Genomic DNA, 15,910 nt, shown 5'->3' with positions numbered 1-15,910 from the left:
CGACTTTTTTCGAATACGGTCTCCAGATTGGAACAATTTGAAAACGCCGGCTAGCCGTATCAGTGTGGACGGAAAACTTTTTCTTCGGTTTCGGTTTGAAAATTCCGATTCAAATTTATCCTGCATAGGACGGGGCCTAAAAAGAAGACTTTCATCGGTTTCGACCCAGTCCTCCACAATGTGAAACTCGGCAATGCCTTTATAGCCTGCGTACAGCCGGCTGCTCGTACTCAGGCTATGTTTTTACTTCAAGAAAATATTCTGTTGGCCTGGGACTTGTCTTGGCGAATTTCGGGTTGGTGAAAATAAGCAAATCATTAAAGATTGTTTATTGTAAGCTTACCTAAGTTTGCTCTGTCTTTAAAAAAAAGAAAAAGAAAATTAATGTTTTCGTCAATCGACATCCAGTTTATCTAAATATGACCGTATCTGTTGATCAGCTTACTACGACTTTCACCCTTCAATTTTTTTCGAACACTGAAACAACCTCTATAGGTTGAATCTAAGTCAGGGCAAGGCTAATTACAGATCGAACACTAAAACAACTAACTCACAGATAGAACAATGAAACAACTTCTGTGCTGATCCAGAGCTGATCTAAGGAGGGAAAATCCACCTTTCACTCAGTAAGAAATTCATGACCCTTCGACTAATTAACGGCTTTTGTCATTCAAATAAAAAGGTTTGACCCTCCACAAAGCACTGTATACAAAGTACCTTTCCTTAGCTTGTTAGGTTTTGCGGAGGGATGAAAACCGGAGACCTGATGGAAAACCATCGTAGCAAGGGAAATAGGGATTTTGTGCAATGACATCATTCTACGACTACTAATACTACAAGTAAACACTTTGCAAATTCTTTTTTTCATAGTAAAAATTGTACTTCCTCATCAGAATAGTAGCATTACTAGTCATAAATAACCAATTGACTACAAGACTGGTTAACACATGAAACGCAAACAAACGATGATACGCATGCAAATTGGTGCTTATTTATCTTTATAAGATTTCTGGCCTCGTAGTTTAATGCAAACACACGTCCCCACACACGTTCGTGCAATCAAGTCCAAGAAAATGAAAAATGTTTCCTTTCCTTGCCCTTGTGCTTGCATTTGCGTCGCTAGTGTGAACCAGGCTTAAGAGGCGCCCTAATTTATTATCTACAATGTAAATTACTGTTTGACTGGTTTTAGCTTTTGTTAGACTAGATTTAATTAGACATTTACACCGTAGCTTAGCGCCACTAAGGTGAAATGAAAAGGCAGTACAGAGAAAAATATGAATGAACGTCGGAAGAGGTCTATTCATGTTACAAGCGCAGGCTCTGGTAACATAGCCGCTATGTGGAGAGGGTCCACAATAGGGTTCTCAGATCCCTCCATCCCGCTCGTTTTTGCTGGCAATCCCGCCATCCCGCTCGGCCAAGTTAGTATTAAAATCCCGATCCCGTCTTGTTACGATGTGACTTGATATAGCTTAGCATACTGAACGGGAATTGTTTGAATTCGCGAACAAAAGAACTGTAATCTCGTATCCAACTGAAAACCCTCCGATCCCCGAATCCGAACAACTCAAAAACACCAAATCCCGCTCCCAATCGCCTGTGTGAGAATCCCGCTTCCCGCTTTTTTTTAACGCGTACTCCGAAATGCCGCCTTCAAAATAAGGCCAATCCCGAATCCCGCGAAGCCTATTGTGGCCCTCTGTAGATTGAACATAACTAAATTACTGGTTACATCGACCATAATGGCGAGCACATTTTAGTCAGTGTTGCGATGACTATTACTACTATTCTAGATTCTAAGCGTGTTTTCTGGTCCCTTAAGATAAATTAGAATAAGACCAGATTCTTAATACTACACGAGAAGGTATGTTTTCATTAGGGCGGGGTGGGGTAAGGGGACGATAATCACACGAGTCGTCCTTAAAAATAGGGAATTTAAGATTTGCTAAATCTACGAAGTCGACGTTCTGTTCATTGGAGATTTCATCTAAAACATTGTCAATTAGGTCAACTAATCCGCAGTAAAGGCTGACTTTGAATACGCCGGACCCTAAAGTGAAGTTATTTACACTTCCGGTTGACGTCACCGTCGTAGATTTTGCAAATCTTAAAATCCCTAATATTACTGCTGAAACTCCCTCTTAAGGTGCCCCTCAACCGTAATTCAATATTTTCAATATTGATTCTACATGAAGTGAATGGTTGAATGGCAAAATATTTTCATATGAATTGACTGATGCATCTTGGAGACATCAAGGTATATACTGTTAATATGTAAATGAGTGTGATGTCAGGAGGCGTTAGACTGTTCATTTGTCAACATTTATAAACTGAAGCACTGATTAGTATGAAAAAACAAATTTGCAATTCGCTTCATTAACAATCATATCCTGAAAATATTGAGTTATTGGTGAGGGGCACTTTAAGTGAAACCCTAAACTTTCTTTAAATGAAAACGTATCTTACTCAAATAAAAGGGAAAAACGAATGTTAACTTATAATGTTCACCAACTTTTAAAGACTCCTATCTGATTTCTATATAACATTTTTCTTCATTTTTCTTCTTTTTTCTTCGTGTGAAATATTCATTTTTATAACAATCATAAATATATATTTTTTCCCTAAAAGTAGAAATAGGATTCTATGCTAGGGCGATCATTCGAAAGAGAATATTCCTATCAGAATTTCAAAGAGCGAACGAATGAGATAAAGGATTAAATCCGAATTTAATTAGAATTTATGTTACTATGGTAACCGCTATGGCAGTTTACTGCCTCTTTTTAAAATTGGAATAATGAATTTTTTTTATACAAAAGATTGATATGACAAAATATCACTCTCGTTCTCAGAGCTTTCGAATAATTTTAGCGAACATGAAGAAATAAGAAAGTGAATTCAAATTCTTTGGACTTCCGGTTTTCTCGAAACCGGAAGTAAGATAACTGGGATGGAAATTATAGCCAATAGAGGCCTTGCCCATCCCGAGACGGCAGCCATGTTAGATGGCAGGAACAATACAATCGTTTTACACGAGGAAGGATTCAATTCCTGAGAGCAAAGGGATTTTATTGTTCTGCCATCTAGTCACAGGCAGTCCAGGCTCCTCTGACCGCTGCGCTTTTGCGAGCACAGGCAGCCCAACAAAATCGCAGCGGGGCCAGCGAGTGGACTATATGGGTGCCGGCAAGTGATGGTGCAAAGCCTCTATACTTGGCCATTGAAAAATTCTATTACATATAGGTTAATAAATATGGAGGTCTTGTTCATTAATGCTGGCCAAGGTAACGAAAGCTCTGGGGAAAAGGATGGTCAGAAATTGCTACTATGTTTCCATGACTACCCAACAGCAGAAACCATTTCAGGATTCCGTCGCTGGTCTTTGTGGCGTTCCTCCATGCAGACGAGTTTTTCGAAGCAGGACATACAGACGCGTACAGGATCGTAGAGCTGCTCATTGGGTACTGGCAGGTTGTGATTTGAACAGCTGCTACAGAATACTTGTCCACAATTCCTGGGTCATCAAAAGTGCACCAGAAAGTTAAAAAGATGATGGGCAAAAAATTAGGGCAGAATCTTTGTGAGACTAAGACGAAGGTCAAACATCGAACTTGATATGAGCCGAACCTAATGACATCAAAGAACACCACCTTGTTATCCATTGTTTCAATAAGGTTCGGCTCACGTAAGGTTCGACTTTTAACCTAAGCCTAATATTTTTGAGTTCACTGCACTTTAAATGGTACCTAATATCAGTAAGTCAGCCCTCTTCTGTCAAGACTTCTTGGGTATAATTAGTCTCCGTGTGAATGTGAAACTTTCATCATGGCTTCCCATTATACTCGTCCACAATTGACCTATTTCACTATGACGTCACTGCTTGTTTATGTGGGGGATAGAATCGCCAAATCCAATAGAAAATACAACACAATTTGCTCCTAGCGAAACAGTTTAATCTAAAATGGCCTGTTTTTCAGATATGATATGTGTTAATATGTACTAAAAAAGATTCTGAGCGTTTGCTGGCTATTCTACTTCTCTTCGTGGATTGATACGGGTTTTAGAACGATTTTCGGTGAATTTGCGTTGATTTGAACCCCTTCCGACGCCCATGATCCTTTGCGTTTAAACAATAGATTGTTTTGATGTGACGTCATAGTGAATTAGGGCAATTACAAGCGAGAAACCGTATCACTTTCGAGCACTTCCTATTTTGTCCTTCGTATCCAAAATAACGGTTATTCTATTTTGTATTTTATTAAAGCGCGTCGTGCTTCTCCTAACACTCTTTTGTGTTTTGCCAATGCTTTATAACTACACGTAGCACTCGCGTGCGTTTTCTATTTCTTAAGCAATGCTGACCGATACTGACCTACAATGATGCTTTCTATTGGCGATCCAGAATTCTGCATCACAGTTGGCACAATTTGCGGCCGCGTGGTCTGGTACCCAACGAGTAGGCTCCGCATCAGTCTCTTCCACTTCAATCCAACTCGACTCGTCACCACTCCCGTTCGACAACGGAGGCTGCTCGCCACTCTGGGTGGAGTCTGGTAGTGAACACTGTCTCCACAAGAAAAGAAAATTAAAGTGATAAGAATACGTGGAGAAGAAAAATGTAACATATTACATGGACTACTTCGATGATATGGCGGCCATCTTCCAGGGAGCAAAACAAAACAAAAACGAAGGGAAATATAAAGAGTTTCGTGTGTTTGTCTTTCTTTTGTGAGTAAAGGTGATCGATGTGCCGTCTTAATTCATCTTTTTGTTGCATTATCTTGTGGTGAACTGTTGATTGGTTGATTGTTTTCTCGCACAACGTGATTGGTCTGGCAGTGCGGTGACCTTGGCGTGACCGTGCCCGCGCTGTGTTTTGGGCATCCGATCGGATGGAAAGTAAATTTTCGCGCAATGTGATTGGTCTGGTGTATGCCTTGCCAAGTCATGAAGGCGTTGGTACCGCGAGCTCTTTCACAGCCATACAAAAACTGCTCTTTACGCCAGTTTCGTATTCAACGCATACCGCTACAGTTTTCTTAAGCGAGGCTAAGCCTGTGCAGATGAGTCTTAAGTCATGAAACGCGGCGGCCCAAGAGCAAAGGGATTTATTGTTCTGCCATCTACCCACAGGCAACCCAAGCTGTAGTATGAGCGTTGGCACGTGATGGTCCAAAACCCTTATTGGTATCTTTTACACCAAAATTATGTATACATGCGAAAAGAGACTTTTCCATGTGATACTTACCACTTCGTCATTCAGATCAGTAAATCTTCCACCAGAATCCACATTACCCAGGAACCTTTTCCGCCGTTCTTCCATAACTTGAGCCCGCAATACTTCTAGTTGCTCCTGATAAGTCACATCTATCTGCCTTAGCCTGTCCTGTACGTCATTCTTACTCAATGTTAATCCATCGTTGTCAAGGTAACGAGCGTACATATTAGGACTAGGTTTGATCGTATTAATACTCTCACTAGTGCGTGTTTCAGGTTTTTCGTCTTTCTGTGTCTTTGTACCAACACTCGTTGAATTATCCAAAGTACCATTCTTCATCGGTTCAGACCGTGTTTTGCCTGAAATGGTACTATCTTTCATTTCATTTTCCTTACTTTCTGACGTATTGTCTAATTCACCTAGGGAAGAGAGGTAATGATGAAAAGGTAAATTATACACCGTGAAAAGATGAAAAAACTTACTGACGTTTCGGACGCTAGTCCTTCGTCGGAGTAAAAGAGAAAGAAGTGGTAGAAAGGAGTGTATATATGATAGAATAAGACAAAAGAAACCAATGAGAGCAAGGTAGGCAAGGAAACAAAAACAAACAATCAAAAGACAAAAGAAAAGGTTAGTTGAAAATAAAGCGTTCATTAATCCCGTTGGGACTAAGAGTGCCCAATAGGTGAATAAGGTGAATAAGGGAAGAGAGGTGTTCATATGACGAGGAATCCTGTTTGGATTCAGAAATTTCACTAAAGTTTCTCGTTTTTAAACAGCTGTTTGCGTCCGAAAGATTTTCGTTACCTTCGCTTTCACTATCGCTATCATCGCCACGAGGATCATCCTGCACCAGTGTGCCGCGACTACTAGACAAACTAGAGTTCATATCTGGAGCGATATCCCCATCTGAATGAGAATTCATATTAGTTTTACTTTTATCAGTAGTCGTACTAAAGTACAAGCTGTTAGAGGCTGTGGTGTCTTCTTCCTCTTCTGGGTGATGGGCGTCACCATTGCACGCTGTAGATGGCGATTTATTTTTAGAGTGCGAGGAGTCGCCGTAGCACTGAATTGAATTGCTTCCGTTACCTTTGAGGTGATCTAAATGGCGATCATTACAAGTCTTACACATGTGATTACGAAGCAAATCGCCGTCGGACTTCGAAGAAATGATTCCTGTAGTGGGGGAAGGTTTTGTTTCGAGGGTGGAGTCACTATAGTTTAGTGGGACTCGTAGCGAGGAGGAGGAAGAAGGGGAATGTGCGTGGAGGTCGCTTTCTCGGTGATCAACGAAAGGTGTTGGGTAAGCGAGATATACAGCTGACCACAGTACGAGGCTTCGAACGTGGTACGATGGAAAAAGAACCTGCAAACGTAAACAAGTAAACTCGTGAATGAAATATGGGAAAAGAGGGAAGACTAAGGAGTGGAAAGAGGAAGAGAGGAAAAGGAAGAAATGGGAGATTGGGTGTTGACAAGTGAACTAGCATACGATATTCATGCTGTTCCTGTACATCGCTAGTTGCTGTGATGTAAACTATAGTCATTACTATACCAACCAGAGATCGATTTGATGACGAAACGAAGCAACTTGGCAATAATTAAGCTTGGAATAGTAGATAATGAGGGCAGCAAAGATGCATTTATCTTTTCATTTCCGTCCTATCGATCGGTTGTTTAGGGAGGGGTGGCCGGGGAGACCCAACCCTCCTTAGCACCTATCATTACTTACCCGATAACTGTTAGGAGAATACAATAGATTCCTGAATTCTTTTCTCTTTGAGTGAAGCAGTGACCAGACTGAGAATGTTCTCGCCTTGACATTATCTCTTTGTCTTTCAGACTCACAGTTGCAAAGGAACGTACCAAACAAACACGAGTACGTGTGCTGAACAAGCTTGCACTAAACCCAATAAGTCAAAATTATGCTAAGATTAAATGCTGATATGTCATTGTAGAAAGGTTACTATCAAAACGACGTTCAAACACTTGCTGAATGTCATTATCATTCAATCGAAGTAGAGTAAAATTATACTATTCACAGTCATTGTGAATGTTATGATGAATACCCTAGGGAATCGTAATATGCAAATAGAGTATATATAAAGGGAAGCGTGGTCCCTCTGCTGCCACTTCATTCAAATTAACGGGAAGAGTACAGACGTCGACCTACCCGCCTCACCCGGGAGCAAGCGGGATAAAAACATTACACTCTGGGTTACCTGGACATTGTTCTAGGCCAGAATGGATGCCTCATACCTCATTAATAACAATACATAGGGTAGAATATTATACTATTTACTTATGAATATATATAGAAAGGAAACGAAATAAAGAATAGGATAACAGCAATGAAACGTGGAAATGTTCTCAGAGGATTAGCTCGCCTTTTGTCTGAAAATTTCGCAGAATCAACAGTCAGTAACATGTATCACTTGCTGTAACTGGTATCAATGGATCTTGTTGATTCTGTACTATGACCATACCCGTGTGTCTATGTAATTATTTCAATTATAAATACGAAATTATTCGCTGGTTAAAGTATTCAAGACGTTCATAGGATGAAATTTGAAAGTAGGTTGACAGAAATGGTAGGGCTAACTTCGTTGTATTTGGTCTTCCTTGGAGAGAGAAAAAAAAGTCTTGTCCCTAGCATTCGAGTCAGCCTTTCTTCCTTCATGTGAATGGCACCTAAGATAACAATAGTATCTTACCAAGAACGTCTCATTGAACTCAAAAGCACAAGGAAAGTGTCGCAACAGTTGATGTACACAATCCAACCACTGAACGAAGACTGGACACCTTTCGTTCTCATCATATCCAAAGCCATGTCCACACCTATCAGCAAACCTGTGACCAAACTCTAACCACTCCCGGTTTACTAGCACTGTGAATCCCTTTAAACAAACATGCATGGATCAGTGAAATAACAGGGAACTGGTTTTTCCATGCTATATGAATGGCAGATCATGAAGATCAAGATGGAAAATAACATCCCTGCCACGCCTCTTTGTTTAAACCAAAAAAATCATATCTTGTTTTAGCTATCGTATTTCAACTTAACTGTGACTGAGGCAAGGGCAGATCCGGGGGGGGGGGGGGGGGGGGGGGGGGGGGCAAAGCAGAAAAAAACAAAAACCAAAATGAAGAATTAGATGCCTTTTTTTATTGTTTTCCATTGTGTTGACAGAAGAAACTCAATTAAACCCCCCCTAAAATTTTGGCTGGATCCGCCGTTGTGATTGTTTCAATTATGTTCCTCTGGCAACACCATTATATTTTAAAGATTCTTACGATTCCATTTTTGCAGGATATTTTTAATTCTTCAAAACGATTACCCCATCATGAATGGGATCATTACAGCAACCTAAACCATAATAAATGGATAGAAATAAAAAGGTTACCTCAATGGTCCTGTAATAAGGATCTAGAAGAAGCTCAGCAAGGGCCACTATTTGAGTGGTCCTGTCCCAGCCATCACTACAGTGTACCACTACGGACCTGCCATACTTGTCTATTGTGTTAACTACATTAACGGCTGCTTTTATGAGCATGGAAATGTGCTGAAGCCAGTTGGTTTTCTCGAGCTGTGACCACCAACTGCAAAATTAATAATGTTCAAATATTAATAGGGTGTATAACAGACCTCTTTATCTAGGATGCAATGTTTTCCCATTTCAGTCCATGTACAGGGTTTTCAAATACCAGCTTTATCAATACCAATAGGTAAAGAGCAGTGAGCAAATCATTTTTCACATTTTTGGAAATTTTGGGGAGATTTGCCTGATTTTTCTACAGTATGATTTCTTTGTTTAACTGTTGCACACAAGAATATGGATATAGCACAAACAAAAAATCGTATTCTCAAGAGAATGACACATGGTCTAAGTAAATAAGGTTAGGGTGGGCATGGGGGAATGACATCTGTCCAGAGATGCAACAATCAGAAGTGGACAGGCTCCTTAGAATTTTCATTCACACTTGTCTGTATAAAAAACAGGAGAGCTTCTTACCTGGGAACATCTTGAGGACCTGAACACAGATTCCTTAGAAGATAGAAACTTTTCCTTATAGTGTGGATGTTACCCAGGTTCATAAAGTCTACCTCACAATTGGGGTAGTACTCTAGAATAAAACAGGCAGCACTGCATTAATACACTAGCTACAGTAGAAGATGTTTTTGTCGCATACCAAGTGTCAAAGTCTATTTTTTTTTCTTCTCATTGGCCAACAAGTGGATGAAAAGGACTATCCTTCTTTAAATTCATTCTCTTTCTGATTTCTTCCTTTCTCACTTCCCATTCAATTAATTGTGAAAGTGCTTTTCCTACCTGTGCATTCACAACCACCTCCTTTAGCCCTGTTAGCCAAGGCTGCTGTGTAGGACCTTGCATCCACTATAAGAACTCTCCTTCCAGTTTCTGGTGTTAGTTTACCATTTGTGACCATTCCATTTGAAAGATCTTCCTTGTCTAGGCCATTCTCTGACTCCTTTTCAATTTTAGTACTGGCATTATTGTCAATACGACCAATTGCCTGGAGTAGTTTTTCATCTTCATTACTTCTCCACCCCAGCCATCCCACCTCTGGTTGACTACATCTGGCAATAACTGCACCACTAGCTGCATGCCTGTTAAAAGGATCAGCCAATTAGCTATCATTATTTTTATCATTGCTTTTATGACGTGTTATAATTTGCACCATGCACACTTCTATGCTAACCAAGGGCCTAATTAATGCTAGGTTAACTCTAATGATAATCATGTATTGACACTACATGTAAGTGTGCGCTCAACAAGTAGGCCAATGGGCGCATCAAGGATTTTATCTAGGAGGGGTTTCACTATTTATGATAAGGAAAAACCAGAGTCAGCACAAAGTAATAGGAACCTTGCAGCACGACGGTATGCAGCTCAATTTGGAGGACATAACAATAGGTTTCCAATTCTCATGAGATTGAAATTCCTTTTTGCTTTGTTCTCCAAATTGAGCTGCTTTGACGTCACATATAAGGGGTCTAGGATTGTCAGTTCATCTGGGTGGGGCAGGGGGTGCACACCTCCTGTACCCTTCCCCTAGATCTGCCAATGCAACCATGGCCATAAGTAAGTAAGTACATGAACATTGACACTTGAAGTATTTGGTTTATGAATCAAATAAAGAAACACGAAGAAAAAGTGCTCTTGTACTTTTAATGAATGTTACAAAGTGACAAAAATGCCTGAAAATGCATGTATTTAGACCTTGAAAAGGGCAGGTCCTGAGCTTACCTCCACACAACTGAAGGGAATCTTCTTGCACATCTGAATGATGCTACTCTTTCTAGTTCATCATCCGTTATGCTCTTTGGTATTATGTGCAGCTTTGGGTAGGTGGGACAGATCCTTTGGGGGAAAAAAGGAAACAAATTAAAAATGAATGCATATTCACTAAACAGTCCTTGTTTTATGAGCATGGCACTAATGGGCAAGTGGCTAGGAAACCTGTGGCTCTCATTCCATGATTGAATTGGAAATATTTAGATTAGTTGAATTTTTGGGGAGGGAGGAAAACTGGAGAAAAAACCTTGAAGCACATGTCTGGAAAGAATAAACTAAAAACTCTACTCACACAGAGTCCAGGAATGAAACCCTTGACATTGGAGAGTCTTGGCAAAGCTCTCAACGTTACACAACAGTCTTTCCTATTGCTACATTCACTCTTGACTAATCATTGTACAGTCATATACAATAGCTCTCTTTTATAGTGGTTTTCAATTTCATGCAAACTCACATCACATCTGTGATTAGCATGTCAAGATTTTGTTTCTTTTGTTAATTGCCGCCATCAATTAAAATTAATTACTATACACCTTTTAGATTTTTGACTAGCAGCAGTAAAAAACCAAATTACAACGAGCAACTCATAGATACTGAGTAAAATGCAGTAAAATGTTCCCAAGAAACAACAATTGGATATAATATGGTAACACTTACTCAAATTTTGAATTAATATCGGTAATTCTCCATGGGGAGTCATCCATGTTGGTGTCAAAGCCAAGCCTCTGTGCCTCATTGAAGAATGAATATGGTGTACATCCATCTGTTCAGAGATACATGTAAAACTTTTAACAGCCAATTAGGGGATGCTTGTAAGCAATCAGGGTGAGAGGAATGAAGAATGAATATGGTGTACATCCATCTGTTCAGAGATACATTTAAAACTTTTAACAGCCAATTAGGGGATGCTTGTAAGCAATCAGGGTGAGAGGAGATTCATGAAAAAATTGTGGGTCTGTTACTATTTTGACACTATTAATTTAGACATTAGAAACTTACCTGTCAGCCAAAGGCCATTACAGTGTGCAATACCCGAGCAACAGCCATTAGTGGTTTTAGATTCCATTGTCCAACAATAGTATACAAATGAAAAGAGTTCTTCTGTTTTGTTTATTGGTGATATAGCTGTTGACAATCTGTGCAACCATTTTACACATTGTTCATTATTATCAAAATCTATCCTATAAGAAAATAAACAAGAAAAAAATTACTTTATTTAGCAAGGATGATTACCTATTGATAAAACTGTGGCACTCAATGTTTAAAGTCCTTCAATCAAGGGTGGACTGTAGCAGTAGTAGATTAGCTTCTTGCCTCTCACCTCTGAGGTCTCTGGTTTGATATCTTGGCTAGACAAGTGAGTACATTTTATTAGAGTTTTTTTTTTGATTTGAAGGTTTTTCTCTGGGTTCTCAAGTTTCATTCCCTCCATAAAACCTAACAAGTTTATTTCCAATTTGATCTATAAAATATATTTAGCATATACTAACTTGTGTACTTCCTAAGAACGTGCGCACTCATTGGTTAATTGGAGGTGAATATTGTAAGATATTCACCTCTGAATCTCAGAACATTGAGTCAGCAACAAAATGACATCTGCCGGCAATCGTTAGGAAATTGAAAAAAATGAAAGTAAATGCCATTCCTATCAATACTAAAAAGGCACAGAGTATGGCCTAAAAGTTTTGCTAAAAGTTTTATGTGAATTTGCCACCCAAACTAAAAGTTTCTGTTTGTTTGTTTTTATTGAATTATATAAAATTATATTGTATACATAAATAAGTTACTCTGTACACAAGTTGGTATATGCTAAAACAATTATTCGCCTCAGGCTCAGTGAATATGGAAAAAATTTACCTCGCCACTCAAAGACTCACGTCTCGGTAAATATTCCCCAATATTCACTTCGCCTTTGGCGAATAATTGCTAAATATATATTATACCTAAATGATCTGGCATCTTTACAGTTTACTTGTATAATAAACAAATCTTTTAATTCCACTGATTCAATCAAATAAATAGGAAGCTGAAAGTGAAAGGAAAATAGATGATGCTGATCAAACAAAATAAACTGAAATATTTTGGTTATAAAACTGTTTACTATACCATAATCAACCTTTTCTGAGATAGCATTACATACATTAGTACATGTGGTCTAGCTTCTGCTCAGTACAAAATCTTTTGTTCATCATGCCTCATAATATGGTACTGTTTGAACTGAGTCTAGACACCACAAATGCATCCTGTTTATTGAACTCAGAAAAGGCCGATGTGTAATGTATGATTTACAGACATAAAATCATGATTTAAATCTTATAACAAATACTTTCTGGTAGATTATTGATGGGATTCCATTATAATCATACTGAACTTTCAACCTATAGAATGGCCATGTATCTTAAGGGTACTGTTTAAATATTATTATATCGCTGTGTTAAAAGAGGTGTGAATGTTGGTGTGGAAGCACATGCAGTTACATGTAGAAATAAAGTAATCAGGTTTTGCATTAGTGGCATAAGCACAAATGCAAGCATGAAGGACAAGAAAAATTTTGATCTTGCATTCATGTTTGTGTAGAACCTGTTTGAATAATGAAATAAGAATTTTTGTGCTTGCAATAGACCTCTTTGGCTTGGGGTAATGTTTTCCACTTGTCATTCCCTTGAAAATTCTTTGTTTGAGCTGTATCCATATTCATGTGTCTTCTCATGTGCAACCGAGTGCAAAATTGAAACAAAGAAATGATACAGAGGGAATGGCATGTGGTCTGAAATGGGAAAACATTACGTCAGAGCCGAGGAGGTCTATTGAATGCTAGACTAAACAGAATTCCCTCAAACAAAAGAATAAGAGGCACATTTAAGCAAGAAAATGAACAATCTCCTGCTGCTTAGTTTTTGTTTCCTTAAACCGCATCCTATTTCTAGGTTCAAAGGAGTTTGCAGGTTCAAAGTCTATCAGGGACCAAGTATTTCATTTTCAATCAGTTTCACATTACTATACACCTTCAGATTTAAAACTTGAAATTCTCAAGTTTGGGACCAACTTCGGATCTTCAAAACTAAGTTCGTTATGAATTTTAGAACTTCCAGCTGAAGTTTGGCACTTGGTTTAGTATATAGAATTTGAAGTTCTGGAATGAATATCCCCAAGAAAATCCAGAAGCTCATGGTTGAAAATCAAGTTTGTTTGTGTAAAATAAGCTAACCAAGTTAACGAATTTTGTTTTGAAGTTCCAAAGTTGGTCGCCAACTTGACTGTAAAGACGTCATGCTCACTGAAGCATGCACAAACACAGTCATTTAAGATTTGGTTGTTAGTGATTAAGTACTTACATTGAGGAAAGAATTTTTGAAACTTATGAACAATCTAAAGTTGGACAAAGCAAGTGTTGCATCTGAGGTAGAACCTAAAAATTCAGTGCTTTCACCTTCAAGTTCAGGAAAGAGCACTTGCAAGGATGAGTCATCTGGAATGAAAAATATTGTTCTGCATCAACACAAAGTTCCAAATAAGTAAAAATTATAAGCCCAGAGCTTGAAATAATCTCTGATCAGTGGATAGTCATGATCGCAGGCCAAATTAGTATTTGCTTAGTCACATCTCATTTGTCTCTAAGTTACTTGTCAAAATGACTGGCAAGACAAAGATTTGACCAGACAAGTCCTAGTTCTGGCCGGACATTGTCCAATGTCTGGCCGTTATCTTAAGCCCTGTAGGCCAAGATATTTTTGAAAAACTTATTTGAATTGTATCTCAAGATAATAGGCAACCAGTGAGTAAAAGTGTGAATTGCACAAATTTAGAAGACAAAGTATTACATATTCATCATATGACTAAAGAGCTCAGCAGAGGTCAAGGGTGTGTGAATTTCACATTCAGTTTATCCTGACATGCACTGGCAGACATCTTAAATACCATAGAATGCACAATATGGAAATAAAATAACTATAAATTTATGTTATGAATGAAAAAATTAGATTGAAATTAAATCTACTTTCAAGCATCTATTTTCATAAGAGACCTATTACCTAGAAATTAAAACTATAAATTAAGCGTCATAATGGTGTTTATATGGAGCGTTGAAATGTACGATGTACATGAAATCAACAATTTTGTCTGGATAAGCACAAAATGGAGCCAAAGTTGTACTTAAATTTATTAATTAATGACACAAAACACTCCGTTTATTGTACAGACCTGCATGATGCACTTGCTTATATATTCTATCGTTTATTTATGAGAAGTCATTTAGTTTGGGAACAGATTTGAGAGCAGAATATCTTCGAAATTATATTCCAAAAATATAGGAGGTTAAAAATTCAAGAAAAGTTTTAATTCGATGAGTGATTTTAGAAGTCGTTTGCAAAATGCATTGGATATAATACCTGCCGTATTACTAAAATATTAAAGGATAAAGTTTTACATAAAATGGACTCTAGAAAATCGGTAGGAAAGCGATGCTTTTTACCTTTAAAAAAATCAGTTTGAATATGGATTTTTTAGGATGAAATTTTTTGGTTAAAACTAAAACTTGTGCAGAATAAAATGATATCTAAAAGTTTTACCAAAACAAGGAATACACAATGTTTACATTTGACTAATGTCACGAGTTCTGTCGGTTGTCGAGTGGAAGACATGGGGTTTGGTTAAAGATGGCGTTAAAAATTGAGGATGGGAAAAAAGAGAAGATCTAATGAAATTACGAAATCTGGCTAAGTCAGTAAACGATAGTTTAATTCCCTGAATTACCTGCTTTTAGAGATTTCTTAGGGAAGACTTCGCTAGAATTGATGCAAACAATACTGCTAGGTTGTTCCCCCTCCTGCGGATAACGAAAGTGAAAGAATTGAGCTGCAAAAACGTACTTCTATGGGCAGAATTTAATAACGAGCAAAGAACAAGTACTTACCATCAACTAGACCTTTTAACAGAACCTTCCCCGGCAACTCCTTGATAAAAGAAAACACCAGCAAAATCTCCAAAGCTGCCCTTCCAACAAACAACAAGAAACAAGCAGCGAACACGACGGCGAAAACAGATGACAGCCTTGCAAAACTATCCAGGTGAATTGTTTGGGCACTGGTGTATTAGAGGTGTGCAGTAATGGCTTTAAAATAGTCCAGACAACGGTCCATACCTGCAGTATTGGTTCAGATATACGGAAAGGAAGGAACATCAACAAAATAACGAAAGACTAATAAATGATGTCATTTTATACAAACAGACCATAATACTCAACAGCACTACGCCTCTCTCTTGACCATATTTGGTAAACATGAGCCAGCAAACAGCTGGTTTTAGCTCACATGCACATGCGCATTACGAACAAATCTCAAAGCCCGAAATGCATTGCTGGGAAATAAATACG

At 38.4% G+C, this 15,910-nt stretch overlaps 1 protein-coding gene across 2 annotated transcripts; it reads right to left on the bottom strand.

Moving 5' to 3' along the window:
• Positions 1-844: 844 nt before the first annotated feature.
• On the bottom strand, positions 845-15,750 carry LOC116296116 (phosphatidylinositol-3,5-bisphosphate 3-phosphatase MTMR3). Of its 2 annotated transcripts, none has more exons than XM_031704072.2 (16): positions 15,452-15,750; positions 15,292-15,364; positions 13,875-14,008; positions 12,483-12,565; positions 11,539-11,720; positions 11,197-11,302; positions 10,492-10,605; positions 9,553-9,851; positions 9,235-9,346; positions 8,626-8,821; positions 7,936-8,118; positions 6,954-7,124; positions 6,026-6,587; positions 5,249-5,637; positions 4,373-4,563; positions 845-3,514 (listed from the first exon to the last, which is right to left on the bottom strand). In XM_031704072.2, the coding sequence occupies exons 1-16, from the start codon at positions 15,452-15,454 to the stop codon at positions 3,340-3,342; spliced, it is 2,973 nt and encodes a 990-aa protein (XP_031559932.2). In that variant the 5' UTR covers positions 15,455-15,750; the 3' UTR covers positions 845-3,339. The 2 variants fall into 2 exon arrangements, 1 of the variants encoding a protein (XP_031559932.2); XR_016120239.1 differs by having other exon boundaries at positions 3,375-3,514; positions 4,373-4,567.
• Positions 15,751-15,910: the final 160 nt, after the last annotated feature.

Source organism: Actinia tenebrosa, unplaced genomic scaffold (assembly GCF_029948245.1).
Source record: "Actinia tenebrosa isolate PJP-AT-01 unplaced genomic scaffold, QUT_ActTen_1.0 PGA_scaffold1__47_contigs__length_23844297, whole genome shotgun sequence".
NCBI classification, from domain to species: Eukaryota; Metazoa; Cnidaria; class Anthozoa; order Actiniaria; family Actiniidae; genus Actinia; species Actinia tenebrosa.
This window is presented reverse-complemented; position numbering and strand designations above follow the sequence as displayed.

What these genes read in the sequence shown, in the direction of transcription:
- LOC116296116 (XM_031704072.2), bottom strand. An exon ending in TTCCCTTCAGTTGTGTGGAG is followed by an intron (nt 9,852 to 10,491) that starts GTAAGCTCAGGA and finishes TCCTTTTAACAG; the next exon opens with GCATGCAGCTAGTGGTGCAG. An exon ending in AGTTCAATGAGACGTTCTTG is followed by an intron (nt 7,125 to 7,935) that starts GTAAGATACTAT and finishes TATTGGGTTTAG; the next exon opens with TGCAAGCTTGTTCAGCACAC.